Source organism: Phasianus colchicus, chromosome 29, assembly GCF_987193195.1.
Source record: "Phasianus colchicus chromosome 29, bPhaCol1.hap1.1, whole genome shotgun sequence".
Taxonomy (NCBI): domain Eukaryota; kingdom Metazoa; phylum Chordata; class Aves; order Galliformes; family Phasianidae; genus Phasianus; species Phasianus colchicus.
The window spans coordinates 1,664,071-1,679,523 of NC_143464.1; the positions used below are offsets into that span (position 1 = coordinate 1,664,071).

The 15,453-nt window shown below is 53.2% G+C and overlaps 2 protein-coding genes across 3 annotated transcripts; both read left to right on the plus strand.

Moving 5' to 3' along the window:
- Positions 1 to 6,369: 6,369 nt before the first annotated feature.
- Positions 6,370 to 7,326, plus strand: LOC149914508 (olfactory receptor 14J1-like). Its single transcript, XM_090126393.1, has one exon. The coding sequence runs from the start codon at positions 6,370 to 6,372 to the stop codon at positions 7,324 to 7,326; it is 957 nt and encodes a 318-aa protein (XP_089982519.1).
- Positions 7,327 to 12,188: 4,862 nt separating this feature from the next.
- LOC149914509 (uncharacterized) lies at positions 12,189 to 15,386 on the plus strand. 2 transcript variants are annotated; one of them, XM_090126627.1, is made up of 5 exons: positions 12,189 to 13,236; positions 13,336 to 14,003; positions 14,102 to 14,173; positions 14,273 to 14,344; positions 14,444 to 15,386. In XM_090126627.1, the coding sequence occupies exons 2-5, from the start codon at positions 13,415 to 13,417 to the stop codon at positions 15,049 to 15,051; spliced, it is 1,341 nt and encodes a 446-aa protein (XP_089982753.1). In that variant the 5' UTR covers positions 12,189 to 13,236; positions 13,336 to 13,414; the 3' UTR covers positions 15,052 to 15,386. The 2 variants fall into 2 exon arrangements, with proteins under 2 accessions (XP_089982753.1, XP_089982752.1); XM_090126626.1 differs by having other exon boundaries at positions 12,189 to 14,003.
- Positions 15,387 to 15,453: the final 67 nt, after the last annotated feature.

Here is a 15,453-nt window from a genome sequence, read left to right on the forward strand (position 1 = left end):
CTCCATTGAGGGTGGAGAGGACTTACAGAGAGCTGTGCTGAAGTTAGAGAACTGGATAGGCACAACCACATGAAGTGTAACAAGAACAAGTGCCTGATTCTGCACCTGGGTAGGTGCAACCCTGGACATACACACTGACTGGGAAATGGGATACTGGAGAGCAGTCCCACTGATAGGGATTGGGGGTCCTGGTCATCATCAAATCAAACATGAGTCAGCAGTGTGCCCAGGCAGCCAGGAAGGCCAGCTGTCCTCTAGGTGCATTGAGCATGGCAGTGCCAGCTGGGTGAGGGAAGGAATTGTCCCGTTCTGCTCTGCACTGCTGCACCTTCACCTGGAGCACTGGGTGCACTTCTGGGTACTGCAGAACAAAAAGGACATCAAACAATTGGGGACTGTCCAAAGGAGGGCTCCAGAACTGAGAGATCTGAAGCTCAAAGTGTCATTGCGATTGACTGCTTGTTCAGACTGAGCCCCTCTCACATCCCACATCCTGGCATGAGACACACTGCCCACATGGGACTTGGGCCTCACGGCATCCTTGCACCCCATGCAGAGTCTGGCAGCTGCTGTGCCCTGGTCTTTCATTTGACATCAGACAAACCTCCATCCCACTGCCCCAGGAAGGGCCCTGAGCCAGCAGGAGAGAGGGACACGATCTCCCTGCCAAGGCTCTGGGCATCAGGGCTTGGCCTTTCTGCTTCAGAAGACAAAGGAGGCTTTGCTCAGCATCACAGCCACCATCCCAGTGCCTTGGTCTGCCTGCAATCATGGCTTCCAATTATCTGCTCTAACCAGTCCCTGGGGAAGCTTGCTTGTCCATGGCCCTCAGTGGGGCCCATTAATACTCCAGGAAACTTCACTGTTCCTTCTGACTTTGTCTTCTTGAGCACTTTGTGCAATCTTCTTTCTGCACTGGAGGTGATGGACTCAGCAGCAAATGCCCCCTGGGGCCCATTACAACCTGAAGAGCCCTCCTGTGCCTTGTGCCTTCCTGTCATCTTCTTCAGCTGTTCAGAACTTGTACAGCAAACTGGACAGGTATCTGGAGACATCTAAAAGAGGAAGAGAACAACAGGCATTAATGAAGATCATTTATTTATTTATTTATAGTTGGGCTTAAACAAGATGTTTAAGCAGTACTTTGTGAGTTATATTGATCCAGGATGCCCCCTAGTAAGTTCTCTTCTGTCACTGTGTGGACAAACATTCTTCTCAACCTCCCCACCCCATTTCTACTCTCATTGGCCCCATGGGACTTGCATTACTTTTCCTCACTTCACTCTTCTCCTCTGGAGTCACTCGCTCAGTGTTAAATCTCCTTTGCACCAACTCCCCCCCGCTTTCCTCAGAGAATAAGCTGCACATGGGCAAAAAAAAAAAAAAAAAAAAAGTGATGCAATTGATCAGTAATGAATGACACAGTGGTTAACTGCAAGCCTTATCCTTATCCATGCTGCATGTAATGAGGTTTGTCTTACACTGGGAATATTTGTACAGGACATGAGTTAGACAGAGATAGGAAGGGATTGATAGAATCACAGTTAAGGAGTTGAGAAAAGAGTCCATCGGACTTTGGAGAGATGGAACAAATTCCAATAATCTCCCTGAAGATGATAGATCAATAAGAAACAGATGGGGAAATCTGGAGAGCAGTAGGAAGACACGTGTCCAGATGGCCTGCTGAAAACACACCCTTAAGCATGGCCATTTATTTAGGAGAGCTGGAGACATCTGCAAAGTGAGGGACATCAAATACACAGCAGGGTAGAGCAACAGTGGACGCTGGGCATTGCTCACAGGGCATTGGCACTGGCACCACTGTCTGTGTCCCTGTGCCTGAAGGCATTTGTGTACTGAAAACACAGTTCTGGAAAACATTGTCCTTTTAGGGAAAATAAATAAATAAATAAATAAATAAATAAATAAATAAATAAATAAAAGACACAATATTCCCTCAAATGTGAGTGTTTTCAGCTTAAAAAGAGAGAGAGATGTGAGAATATTTGAAGTTGAGAAGCATTAATGCATTTATATCAACTCCCACTTGCAGACATCTTTGTTTTGTTGGGGATCTGAAATATGGATGTACTACTCTGGATAATGCCTTCCCTTCATCTTCTAGTCACTGTCTTGTTCAAATAAAAAAGGTGGAGACTGAATTCTTACATCATTTCTGAATAATAGAACAAGGATGAATGATCATAAACTAAAGAGAGTTTTACATTAGACATTTGGAGGGAATTTCGAACATTCCATAGATCATGATGTGAGGCATGGAGCTGGTAGAGAACAGGCAGCCCAGAGAAGATGTTGCTGCTCCATCCCTGGAGATGTTCAAGATGTCAAGGGTCCAAGCATCCTGATCTACTGGTTGACAGCTCTGCCCACAGCAAGGGAGGTGGAACTGGATGGTCTTTAGGGTCCTTCCAACCCAAACCATTCCAAAATCCTACGATACTTGTCAGCCTCTTCCAACACGGGATCCAGTTTGCTTAGGTATTCCCTGATCACCTCTACTTTCACCAACAGTACATCTGCCTTACACTAAAAGTTCCCACCTGTCTCTGGCACCTAGGATTCCAAGAAGACCAGACCAACTAATACACCGTGAGATCAGGAAGGAGATGAGTATCAGAGGCTTTTCCATGTCCTGTCTCACCAGGTTCCCTGTCCCATTCTACACTGGGCCCACATTCTCTCTAGCCTTCCTTTCGTAGACTACATTGTATTTCTACAAGCCCCTCTTGTCTGTGGTATGCCTGGGCACATTCAATTGTGGTTGAACTCTGACTTACCTATACTCATCTCAGCATGTGCGCTGGACAAAGTCTCTGCATTGCTGCCAGGTGATCTCTTCTTGTTTCCACTTGCTCTATGCTTCTTTTCTGTGTTTGGAAAAAATTGCAGTTTTGCAATTTTTTTCCTGACTTCCTCCTACTTGGAATGGACTTATTCTGCTTGGAAGCAGTGATCCTCAGATAGTTTGGAGATTTTTTTGACCTTATGCGCCTCAGAGCCTTACCCTGCTGGACTGTAGCCCACAGACACTTGGAGAAGCCCAGGTGTGCTCTACTGAAGCCCAAAGGATTGAGCTTGTCATTTGCCCTCCCTTCAGACTCCTCAGCTCCACCATCCCATGGCCACTGCAGCCAAGGCTCTCTTCCATCTTCACATTCCCCACCTGCCTTTCCGTGCCGGTGAGTATGAGATCCAGTAGAGCACCTCTTCTCTTTGGTTCCTCCAGGGCTTGGTCAAGAAGCTGCCATCTGTGCTCTCCAGGGATCTTCTGGATGGTGCATGCCTTGCTGTTCTGTCCCTGCAGCAGATACTGCAATGAAAAATACTCCCAAAGTGGACAAGGGCCTGACAACATGAGGCTCCCATCTGTGTGTACAGGGCACTTTCCACTTGCTTTTCCTGATCAGGAAGGCAGGAACAGACACCATAGGTCTCCTCTGTTTGCCATTTCCATTCTCTCTAACCTGGCTGTTCGGCCATCCCCATCAAGAGCTCAGTGCACTCTCACACTTCCTTGTCTCCTCGCCCATCCATTGTTAAGACTCTGTATCCCCCCTGTGCTGCAGTCAGTTGTGGAAGCCATTGAACCGTGTCCCTGTGGTCCAAACATGACCTGAGGCCTATGGTATTTGTGTCCAGAAGGAAAAACACAGGCCTTAGACCCATTGTGGGGCTCAGAATTGTCCAAGCAGCACGGACACTCCTAGGTCACGGTTTTCCTGAAGGCCTCGAGCTGCACCTGCAGCTGCAAGAGAGTGTGCTGGACACCTACGGAAGTCAGTATGACATTAGGCTGCTTCTGACGCCATTCACATGAGAACACATAGAAAACTGACGTTTTGTCAGTTGAAGAATGAAGATGTGTGTTAGCTTTGCAGTGCCTGGAGCGCCAGAATATGCATCAGATGGAGAACAGAGAAAGATCTGGCTCATTTTGTGAGCTCAGCCATTTAGTCAGCTGCATAACTCTGCATGCTCCATGGAGAAGGGCGGAAAAAGGGTCTTAGAGGAGAACTCAATGCAGGGTTCTCTTGTTGTTTAGGATAGCCAAGAAATGCTTTATCCCCTCTCTGGCCCTCAGCTGATGCTCAGGAAGGAGGTGTCTGTCTCAGGGATTTCCCACACACTTCCCAAGCAATAGCACACATCCAGGAGCACCCCAGGCACCTTGGTCATCACCCAGGGTCTGTGTGTGAGCAACTGACTCCCTGCTGCTGAAGGACCAAGGACTCAGAGCAAGAGCTCACATGCAGGCAACTCCTTGTGCACATCTGAACTGAACCAGAGGAATCCCAGCTTCTCTGTGTCTGTGGGGATCTGAATCCCATTTCAGTCATAGGGTTTCCATCTAGGGATGAGATGCCTGCACTGCCTCAGCTTCATCACTACTCTGCCCAGGAGAAGTCCACCTCTCTCTGTCCAGGTCTTTGTGCCCTTTTTTCACAGCAAACACTCTCTGGTAGGACTAGCCACATGTATGCAATTGGTCACTGTCCAGTGGACATTTGGTGGTTAATGCAGCAGATTTCAGAGTACAATCATGATGCTGTTGTCTTCCAGGAGCTGTTGGCCACAGAGACCCAGGGTCATCTCAGGGAAGATCAGTTGGGAAAAATAAAGTCACACCCTCTTCTGCTGAGCTGTTCTGAGCTCCTGGGACACAGGGAGCTCCTACAAGTGGGCAGTGCTACAGAGACACAGCTCTGACTAAGAGCAGCTCCCGTGTACTCTGCCTCAGCACAAGGGGCGCATTCGGCAGGTGACATGAAGATGGAAGAGAAAGGAGAGAGGGATTACAGGATGTGTGGGGTGTGAAGAGGCTGCGACCTCACTGCAGGAGCATTGCTTTCAGCCACTGACATGGTAAGTCTCTCACTATAGGTAATGCAAACACTTTTCCAAGAGGGATCACCAGATCTGGCATATCCCAGTGCAGATCAGGCTGCATACACTCTGTGTTTCTTTATCATGGAATAAGAGCTGTTCCAGCTGAGGGCTTCCCTGCTGCAGCATCAGAGCTCAGCCCTGAGGGCACATCAAGAGAGAGAACCCTTAAGTGCATTTTACCTCTCTGCTTTCCTCTAACATATATATTCTTTCAGTAAAGCCATGGGAGCTCTCTTAGGTTCCCTTTTTCACTTGAAAAAATGAATCTGAAGACGGAGTGGGTTCTGGACAGCAAATAGGAATGCAGAGATTTGGGCTGGTGTCTGTATGCTCAGTCAGGGAAATGGCAGGAAAACAGCCCCCAGGATAAAAATCTGCAGACCACAGAGATATGATCAGGGAATTACCCCCTTCAGTGCAGGGACCTTCCTCTGAGCAAGCTCCCACCTAGAAACGTTTCTGCCCACATGACATGGGGTCCAATGCGTGAACCACCTCCTGTGAAGGCAGAGCTCCAGCAGAGCAGAGCAGCATCTCCCCAGGCACGTATCCATCACCCTCTGCAGTGCACAGGGGCTGAGAGCCACTGCCTGGGGCTGTGGGCAATGCAGTCTGTGAGGCTGGGAAGGAGCTGGCTTTCCCTTAATGAGATGCCATCAGTAGGACACATCTCCCTGAGGTGTGCTTCAGAGCTGTGAGCTGACCTTCAGGATGCAAATCTTTCCCCTAGTCAGGCGATCAAAGTGCAGGGAAGAAGCAGAGAGATGCAATATGCAAATGCTGCGGGGTTGGTGAAATCAGTGTTAGGGGTCATTTGCAAGATGTGTGGTGATGAGGCACTGCTGAAGTACATTGAGAAAGGGTGAATACACAGTGATGGGCAGAGGACTCCTGTTTTCTGAGTGGGTCTGACTTCAGAACTTTATGGGAATGCAATCGTCTTCAGAACTTTATGGGAATGCAATCGTCTTGCGTCTGCTAAGTAGTCAAGCTCAGAGCAATTGAAAAGAAAGCCAGTCAGCTCCCCTTGCCCTGCACTAAGCAGCAGTGAATCCATTTGCCTCTTAGGTCTTACAGCTGTTCAGACTTCAGCAAACACTCCTTAGGCATGGTGAGCAGGATGAGAATTTGTAGGAAAAAGTGATCCCTAGAACTTCTATTTTTTATCCACATATTTTTGGCATTAACATTCAGATGCCAACCAGCACTTCTGCATTAGAAGTGATTTTATCTGATACATTCTGAAAGTAAAGTTTGACTCCACACCATCACCATGGTTCCATGTAACCATAGGGACAAGTCTGCTTCATTGAGATTAAAAGTGCAGAGACCCTCATGGCAAATTTGACCTCATGAAATGTAGATCACATCATGGACATGAATGAACACAGCCCACATGGAAAGACTTGTCCTTGACTTTTATCCTCCTTGAACAGGTCCTGGTGCCCAGAAGTACTGCAGATGCCCAACAGCAGCTCCATCAGCGAGTTCCTCCTGCTGGCGTTGGCAGACACGCGGCAGCTGCAGCTCCTGCACTTCTGGCTCTTGCTGGGCATCTACCTGGCTGCCCTCCTGGGCAACGGCCTCATCAGCACAGCCGTAGCCTGCCACCACCGCCTGCACACCCCCATGTACTTCTTCCTCCTCAACCTCGCCCTCCTCGACCTGGGCTGCATCTCCACCACTCTCCCCAAAGCCATGGCCAATGCCCTCTGGGGCACCAGGCACATCTCCTACTCAGGATGTGTTGCCCAGACCTTCCTTTTTGTCTTACTCATGTCAGCAGAATATTCTGTCCTCACCATCATGTCCTATGACCGCTACGTTGCCATCTGCAAGCCCCTGCACTACGGGACCTTGATGGACAGCAGAGCTTGTGCCACCATGGCAGCAGCTGCCTGGGGCACTGGGGTTCTCTATTCCCTGCTGCATACTGCCAATACATTTTCCCTGCCTCTCTGCCAAGGCAATGCCATCAATCAGTTCTTCTGTGAAATTGCCCAGATCCTCAAGCTCTCCTGCCCTGGTTCTTACCTCAGAGAAGTTGGGCTTATCATATTTAGTGCCTTAATCTTTCTTGCTTGTTTTGTTTTAATTGTTGTGTCATATGCACAGATCTTCAGGGCCGTGCTGAGGATGCCCTCTGAGCAGGGACGGCACAAGGCCTTCTCCACGTGCCTCCCTCACCTGGCCGTGGTCTCCCTGTTTCTCAGCACTGGCATGGTTGCCTACCTGAAGCCACCCTCCATCTTCTCCCCATCCCTGGACCTGCTGGTGTCATTTCTGTACTCGGTGCTGCCTCCAGCAGTGAACCCCCTCATCTACAGCATGAGGAACCAGGAGCTCAAGGATGCTCTTCGGAAACTGATGACCAAATGCGTTTCGAAAGCAGTGAACTGCCCACCTTTTTCTATCTAAGAGTTGTAATACAAATATTAACAGAATCAAACTGTCTTACTTTGTTTATATATTATTTTTCTAAGTGTAATTTATTGATTGTTTTATTCCATGTTTTATTTATTGTAATGTTTTTCACTTAAATGTCATTATCCACATCAAGTACTACTCTGTTTGTACCTACCAAGCTTTAATTGCTAGCATTATAGTATTGTATTTAACAATTGTTAAATACCCTCACTGCAGCCCAAAACAGAACGCTAATCCGTAATGCTTACCTGTACCCTAACACTGTCCTGAAAACCTTAGCAAAACACCAAGCCCTTTCACTAAACCTTTGCTTACTTGCTGCCCCAAAAGGTGACGTCTAACCCTGAATCCCTATCCTGAACACCCAACACCCACAGACCCTGCTCCTGCGCTCTGCCCTCTTGAACATCAACCCCTCCCCTAACCCTAAACTTTGGGTACTTGGCCCTTCAGGGCAGAGCAGGAATGGTGGAGTCTTAGAGCAAATCCATGTAATGCAGTGATGAATGTGAGGCGATGTCTGTACAGGAGGTGACGTGTGACTGATCAGCTTGAAGCCATAAGGAGGAGGTGGGTAGGAATGCTGCCATGAGCTCAGCTCTACCTCTGAGGAGATTTATTATGGTTATGGTAATGGGGCCTCAATGCCTCCTTGCATCCCTGTGCAGAGGCTGGGAGGTGTCACACTGCTGTCCTTCACATGGAGTACAATCTGCCCCACCACACCAACCCCAGGATGAGCCCTGAGCTCATTCCCTCACATACGATGGATCTCCCCTCCGGGGTCTGGATGTCAGGCCTTGTCTTTCTTCATCAAACAAACCAGAAGATTTCTCAGCACAATGCTTTACCTAACTACAATCATTGCCTCCAATTCCCTGCTCTAACAAGTCCAAGGGAGGCTGTGTTGGTAATGTCCCTCAGTGGGCCCCATTAGTACGCCAAGATCCCTCCGCTTTTTCTTCCAACTTTACTTTCTCAAGTGCTTACAGCATTCTCCTCTCAGTACCTGAAGTTGATAGACCTGGCATCAAATGTACCACGCGTCTCTCTGAAGTGCAGAAAGTTGCAGTGAGCCATGTCTGTTTCATAATATGCTTAAAGTCGAGATTTATACAGCTAGGTGGAGAGGTTTCATAATGTAGTAAAGGAAGAAGATTTCAAAGGGCACCCAATATATATATATATTTTTTTTCTGATTTAAAGTAGTGCATCTTGTTGCTTTTGGAGCATCATTCACCAACTGATGTTGATCCAGAGAGTCTCCTAAGGAGAGCTGCATAGGCAGGAAAAGCAATTGCTTGAGGTCTCACACAGTACGGACAACCTGACTGCTCACCTCCCCAGGCCTGACGTGTCTGCTGTATGCCACCTGGCACCTGCATCACTTTTCCCGACAGCAGAATTCTCCACTGAAGTCTGGATGTTACAGTTCCTTTACACCATTCCTTCACCTGCTTTTCTTAGAGAACTGTTTGCAACAAGCACAGGATGTTGCTTCCTACTTTGAAACAAGCAACAGTAAAATACAATACAACTTCCCTAAAAACAGAGCATACTCCTCAGCCATATCCCACCAGCGTGGTTCGCCAAACCAAAAGGATAAGTGCTTTACATAGGTAGATAGGAAACGATAAATATTAATAGGAAACACATTAATTGAAGGACAAATGATAAGGAGCAAAACCCCACTGTGTGATCACAAGCATCCCACGCCATCTCCAGAGGCCTCAGAGGTCCTGCCTGGGACAGGCAGCTTTCCGATAGGACCTGCAGGAGACCAGAGCCCCCTCGAAACTGCAGCAGGAGGGCAAGCAGAGCATGTTCCTTCTCATCCATCCTCTAACTCAGAGCAATTCTCCATAGCCCTTCTTCACAGAATCACAGAATCACAGAGTCGTAGGGGTTGGAAGGGACCTCCAGAGATCATGGAGTCAACCCCACTGCCAAAGCAGGTTCCCTACACCAGGTCGCACAAGTAGATGTCCAGGCAGGTCTTGAATATCTCCAGAGAAGGAGACTCCACCACCTCCCTGGGCAGCCTGTTCCAGTGCTCCGTCACCTCGCCGTAAAGAAGTTCTTGCGCACATTGGTGCGGAACTTCCTATGCTCCAGTTTCTGTCCGTTTCCCCTCGTCCTGTCTCCACATACTACTGAAAAGAGTCTGGCCTCGACACTCTGCCCCCCACACCTTAGATATTTATAGACTTGATTCAGGTCCCCTCTCAGTCTTCTTTTCTCAAGGCTAAACAGACCCAGCTCACTCAACCTTTCTTCACAGGGGAGATGCTCCAGGCCCTTCACCATCTTTTTGGCCCTCCGCTGGACTCTTTCCAAGAGATCCCTGTCTTTCTTGTACTGGGGAGCCCAGAACTGGACACAGTACTCCAGATGAGGCCTTACCAGGGCAGATTAGAGAGGGAGGATCGCCTCCCTCGACCCATTTGCCATGCTCTTTTTAATGCACCCCAGAATGCCATTGGGCTTTTTGGCCACAAGGGCACACTGCTGGCTTATGGCCAAACTGTCGTCCACCAGGACACCCAAGTCCCTCTCCGCAGAGCTCCTCTCCAGCAGGGCATCCCCCAACCTGTACCGGTGCATGCGATTATTCCTCCCCAAATGCAAGACTCAACACTTTTTTTTGTTAAACCTCATCTGGTCTCTTACTGCCCAGCTCTCCAGCCTGTCCAGGTCTCGCTGAATGGCAGCACAGCCTTCAGGCATGTCAGCCGATCCTCCCAACTTCGTATCATCAGCAAACTTGCTGAGGGTGGCCACCGTCCCCTCATCGAGGTCACGGATGAAGATGTTGAATGAGACCGGACCCAGCACCGACCCTTGAGGAACACTGCTGGTTACAGGTCTGCAACCGGACTCTGCAGCGCCAACGACGACCCTCTGCGCTCTGCCAGTCAGCCAGTTCTCAACCCACCTCACTGTCCACTCATCTGTCCCACACTTCCTCAGCTTTGTTATAAGGATGTTGTGGGAGACAGTATCCAAGGCAAGCTAGAGGTAATAAATAATTTAAAACATACAGATAGGCCAGCGACAACTTATGTATAGCCAGCATTGAAAATAGATGTCACGCACTGCAAGAGTATCCTGCCCAAATTAAAAGGACAATTTGTTACATGGCTCAGGGAGTGCCTGAAGAAGGTATTGCGGAAGATGGGGCACGTCCCCTCCGTACCCTTTGTTTAACAAGGACTCTGAAGAAAATCACCATATCAGTATGAACAAGAAGAGTTGAGACATCTTCAGGGCTGACACCAGATAACAAACAAAATAACAGTAATTAACAAATGTGAACCTTTGATACGATTCTGAACCTGGAGTACCCAGCCAGCGGGGAAACACGGGAGGCAAGGGGGGAAGAACAGGGTATGCAGACTGTTGTGTTGTGTCCAGAGGTGCTCCTGCCCGTGGGACGCCCGCCGTTGCAATCGCGACTAAAATCTGCTTTTCTCAGAGATCCCGTCCTGACAAAAATCACTGGGATGTTTCCAGCACCTGCAAGGGGTGCCTGTGTGTGTGTCCGTGTGAGCGTGCTGAACGAAACTCACAGGGCCGTGTGCTGCTCTGGGTGCGTGGTTTGCTCGCCTCTGCTCCTGAGACAGCCTGTCTGTCAGCTCCAAACGTACCCTGGGACGGACAGACGGACAGACAGCCAAAGGCGGTGCAGAGCGGTGGGATTGCACGCGTGCACGCGCACGAGGATGCTTCCTCGACGGCATCTGCGTGTGAGCGTGCAAAAGGGCTGCGTTGCACACGTGTCTGCACGCGCGTGTGTGCCTGCATAACCACGGCTGGGAGCATCGGGGTCTTTGCACGTGGCTGCGTGGTTTTGCACACGACTGCACGCTCGTGGGCGGTGCGTGCACATGGACGCACGCGTGTGTGAATGCAGAGGGGTGCGTGTGAGTACGTCTTTGCACTCGTGTGCACGGTTCTGCACACACGCGCATACAGACGCTCCGAGCGGCCGTGGAAGCGGGCAGCCAGCCCGGGGCCAGCCGGGACGCGACGGTGATGACGCAAAAAACCGCGCGACCGCCACAGAAAGGACCCCGCGCGCAGAGCCCGCCTCGTTCCGCGGCCCGACCAATGGCAGCGCGACGGGGGCGGGCCGAGCGCGGGCTCTCCGCCAATGGCGGCCGCGGCTGCGACGGCGCCGGCGGAGCGCGGGGCTCCGCGGGGGGAAAGCGGCGCTCCGCCGCCCCGCGTCCCCGCCGCCGCCCGCCCCGTGCCTCGGGGACGCCGGGCGGTCAGGGGAAGGCGGCGCGGGGCCGTCCGTCCCCCGTCGGCGCCGAGCCGTCCTCCGGAGTCGCCGTTCGGACGGGAGCCGGTCGGGAACGCGGTCGTTTCCGTTGATGGCTCTGCGCGTTCGTCGATTAAACGTCGAAGCTTCGTTTCCCGGCGCTTCTGCCCGCGGTCGTTTCTGCGGCTCCGATAACCCGCCCCGTCCCCGCGCCCGGCGCCGGGTGAGGACGGGGCGGCGCGAACGGCCGCGTCATAGGATGCGAGCGCCGGCCCCGTCGCTCCCCCCGCATCCCCTGCCGTCCTCGGCACCGCGTGGGAAATGGCTGGGCTGGGATTCTGGGAGAGCCGGGGCGGCTCAGCCCGCAGAAGAGGAGGCTCGGGGGGATCCCGGGCACGGCCGTCGGTCCCCGCAGGGAGGCGCGGAGAGGACGGAGCCGGGCCGCGCCCGGCGGTGCCCAGCGGCAGGACCGGAGGCTCGCGCTGCAGCACAGCGGGTTTCCCCGCGGCGCTGCCGCTGCCGCTGCCGCCGCCGCGCCGCTTCCCCCTGCTTGCACTGAGACAGTAAAGTGGGAAGATGAAAGGGGTCTGTAACACCGCTTGGTTTTGCTACCTCAAAAGAAATTCGCATCACGTAATTCAGCCCTTCTTGCTAACTCAGGAGGAATTTATTGCTTAGCATAGGGAATTTGTTTCTTAGTTTAAACTCTTGTTAGCTCAAGGGGAACTTATTGCTTAACCTTTGCTAGCCCAAAATATGCTCACAGAATCACAGGATTGCCAGGGTTGGAAGGGACCTCAAGGATCATGCATCTCCAACCCCCCTGCCACATGCAGGGCCACCAATCATCTCACCTATTGCTTGACCAGGCTGCCCAGGGCCCCATCCAATCTGGCCTTGAACACCTCCAGGGACGGCGCATCCACAACCTCTCTGGACAGCCTGTTCCAGTACCTCACCACTCTCTCTGTAAAGAATTTCCCCCTGACGTCCAACCTCTGGGTCAGTTCTGGGCTCCGCAGCTCCAGGCAGCCTCTCCTGTGGAAGCACTGCAGGGAAGCTGCTCTGGGAGAGGTTGTACTGCGCTCATCTGCAGAGGTCCCTTCCAGCCCCTGTGCTTCTGTGACAGGCGGATGTGTGAAGGGAGACGGCCAGCAGCTGGAAGTTTGGTGGCTTTGCAGAGTCAGAGCGCCGCAGCCCTGCGATGCCACCGCTTGTTTGAGCGTCATCAGCCACGTCCCTCCCTTTGTCTCCATTCACTGCAATGGGAGCTGAGTCGAGTGCAGCTGCAGGGCTGGGGCACCCACGGCCTGTCTGGGCAGCAGTGCCAGGGCCTTGGCTGCCTCTGGGATGAACTTCCCTGACATCTAATCCAAATCTGCCCCCTTTATGTTAAAACCGTTCCCCTTTGTCCCATCACCATCTCGACGCGTAAAAAGTTCATTTCCATGAAGTTTATCATCTCCACTGAAACAATGGAAGGCCACGGTGAGCAGCCACAGCGAGTGTTGGTGATGGGGCAGGCAGAGAGCAATGCCTGTGACAGTGTCACAGAGAATCCTTGTGAGCTCAGGGGAGAGGGGCTGACCTCAGCGGTCACGGAACCCCCCGCTGCCACTCTCGAGCTCCCGCGGCAGGTAAGGCAGCAGGCTGCTCTGCTCCTGGCACTGCGGCCCTCCGGGTGATCCCAGTGCCCCAGATCTCAGCCCGGCGCCCATTTGGGCATTTCCCCACAGAGAGAATCCCTTCAGGGACACTGACGGTGCTTCCGACACCCGACGCTGCTTACTTTTTCCAGCACCGGCCACTGCTGCAATGCAGCCCAGCATCGGCGGAGCAGTGCCGGTGTCACCGCAACCCCTCCCTGTCCCCAGTGTCACCCACGTGGCACCTCAGGCCTCCGTCTGGCCTGGGCTACCAGGCGTCCAGGGACAGGGAGCACAGCTCCCACCTGGGGGGCTGCCTCCAGCCGTGGTTCAGCTGCCACCCGGGGGACAGCACTTACCGCTGCTGCAGCTGCTACCCTGGGATCAGAACCCAGGCATGGCTCCCCCCACGGCCCCTGCCCACTGCTGGGGACATCCCCTGCTGGCAGGGACGCCGCAGCCCCAGCAGCCAATGGGGCTGTGGCCTGGGGCCGTGTTCCATGGGGAGCCCCCGCAGCCCGCAGGCAGCTGCCCGCTGCAGGCCTCCGGCAGCCCCGTCCTTCTGCCAGCACTTTCGGTGCAGCAGCAGGTGCTCCCCGTGCCCTGCACGCTGCCCGCCAGCTGGGAGCAGGCGGTGGGGCCCTTTGGAGATGCCGTGGTGCTCACGGAGGACCAGGGGCACCCAGCGCCCACCAATGTGTGCCCCCATCCCACCACGGCTCCACTCACCTGCAGCACCGCAGCGCTGGAATCAGGTGGTGAGTTTGGGGGCTGCAGAGCGGGTGGCAGGCTGTCCGCACCGGCTGGCTGTGGGAAAGCTGGCATTGCCCCACTGGGGGTTTTCTTGCTTTTCCAGCAGCGACAACGAGCGCAGACGTCTCGCAGGACATCATGGACATCGATGACCTCCTGATGTGGATGAACAGCGGTGAGTTTGGGGGCAGCAGAGCTGGCAGGGAGGTGTTCGCATTGAGCGGGTGTGGGAAAGCTGGCATTGCCCGTGTGGGGATTTTCTTCCCTTTTCCAGAAGTGACATCCAGCACAGAGATCCCGGACGACATCCCGGACATGGATGACCTCCTGGCGTGGGTCAACAACGGTGAGTCTGGGGGCTGCAGAGCTGGTGGGGGGGTGTCTGCATTGGGTGGCTGTGGGAATGCTGTGATGATCATTCTGGGGGATGTTCTTGCTTTTTCAGAAGTGATGAGTCCTCTGGAGGTCCCCCAGCAGAACCAGGACCTGGTTGATGTCCAAGCAGAGGGGACCGATTGCACTGAGACTGTGGAAAACGGTCACAGTGAGCTGCTGCCAGAACTGAACGCCCAGGAAAGGGCAGAGCTGCTGCGGTGGATCGATGCCACGCGGCCACCGAGCCCAGCTGTCCCCAGCAGCCTCGACAGCGCTCCTTTCATCGCAGCGCTCCCTGACTTTCCCTGGGCCGGCACGGAGCTCAGCGGAGAGGCAGAGGCTGATGCCAGGCCCATCAGCGACCTGTTCTGGAGGCAGCCAGCATGCTGTGGGCAGCTCTCCGAGTCGCTGCCCTTTGGGCATCTGACGGAAGAGGCGCGGCAGAGGCAGCCCCGGGTGGTTCTCACCCGCCTGGCGCTGCCACCCGGCTGCATCTCCTGCCACGTGCCAGACGACCCCCACGGGGATGGCACCGAGCCGGCCGAGTGCCCAGCGCCCGCCTGCACCACCGGGAAAGGCAAGAGCAGAGGGCACGAGCAGCACACTGGCAGCGTCCCAATCAGAAAGAGGGAGCTGCCCCTGGGCCAGGACGCTCCAGGACAGAAACGCCGGCGCTAGGTGAAGCTGGGTGGGCTCAGCACGAGCGGGAGCATCCGCAGAAACCGGCCCACGTGGTGCAGCAGGAGGCACGGCCATAGCCAACAAAGAAGCCTACCTGTAGCCCTGGGCTCCTCGCCGGCCCCAGTGGCACACAGAGAGCAGCAGCAGTGCTCCAGGGGCACCAGCACCGGCCCAGCCCTACCCCTCCAAACCTGGGCTGTCCACAAATGTCCTCTTGGACTAGGACGATGTGGGACTGTGTTAAATTACGTTGTGTTAAATCCTGTTAGATTCTGTTCAGTTATGATCAATTATATTATTTTACATTACGTTATATTATTAAATGTTTTGCATTCACTTTCCTACGCCTCCACCTGCAGTTGTTCATGCAGCACCAAATCCCCCCCAGGCCCTCTGCAG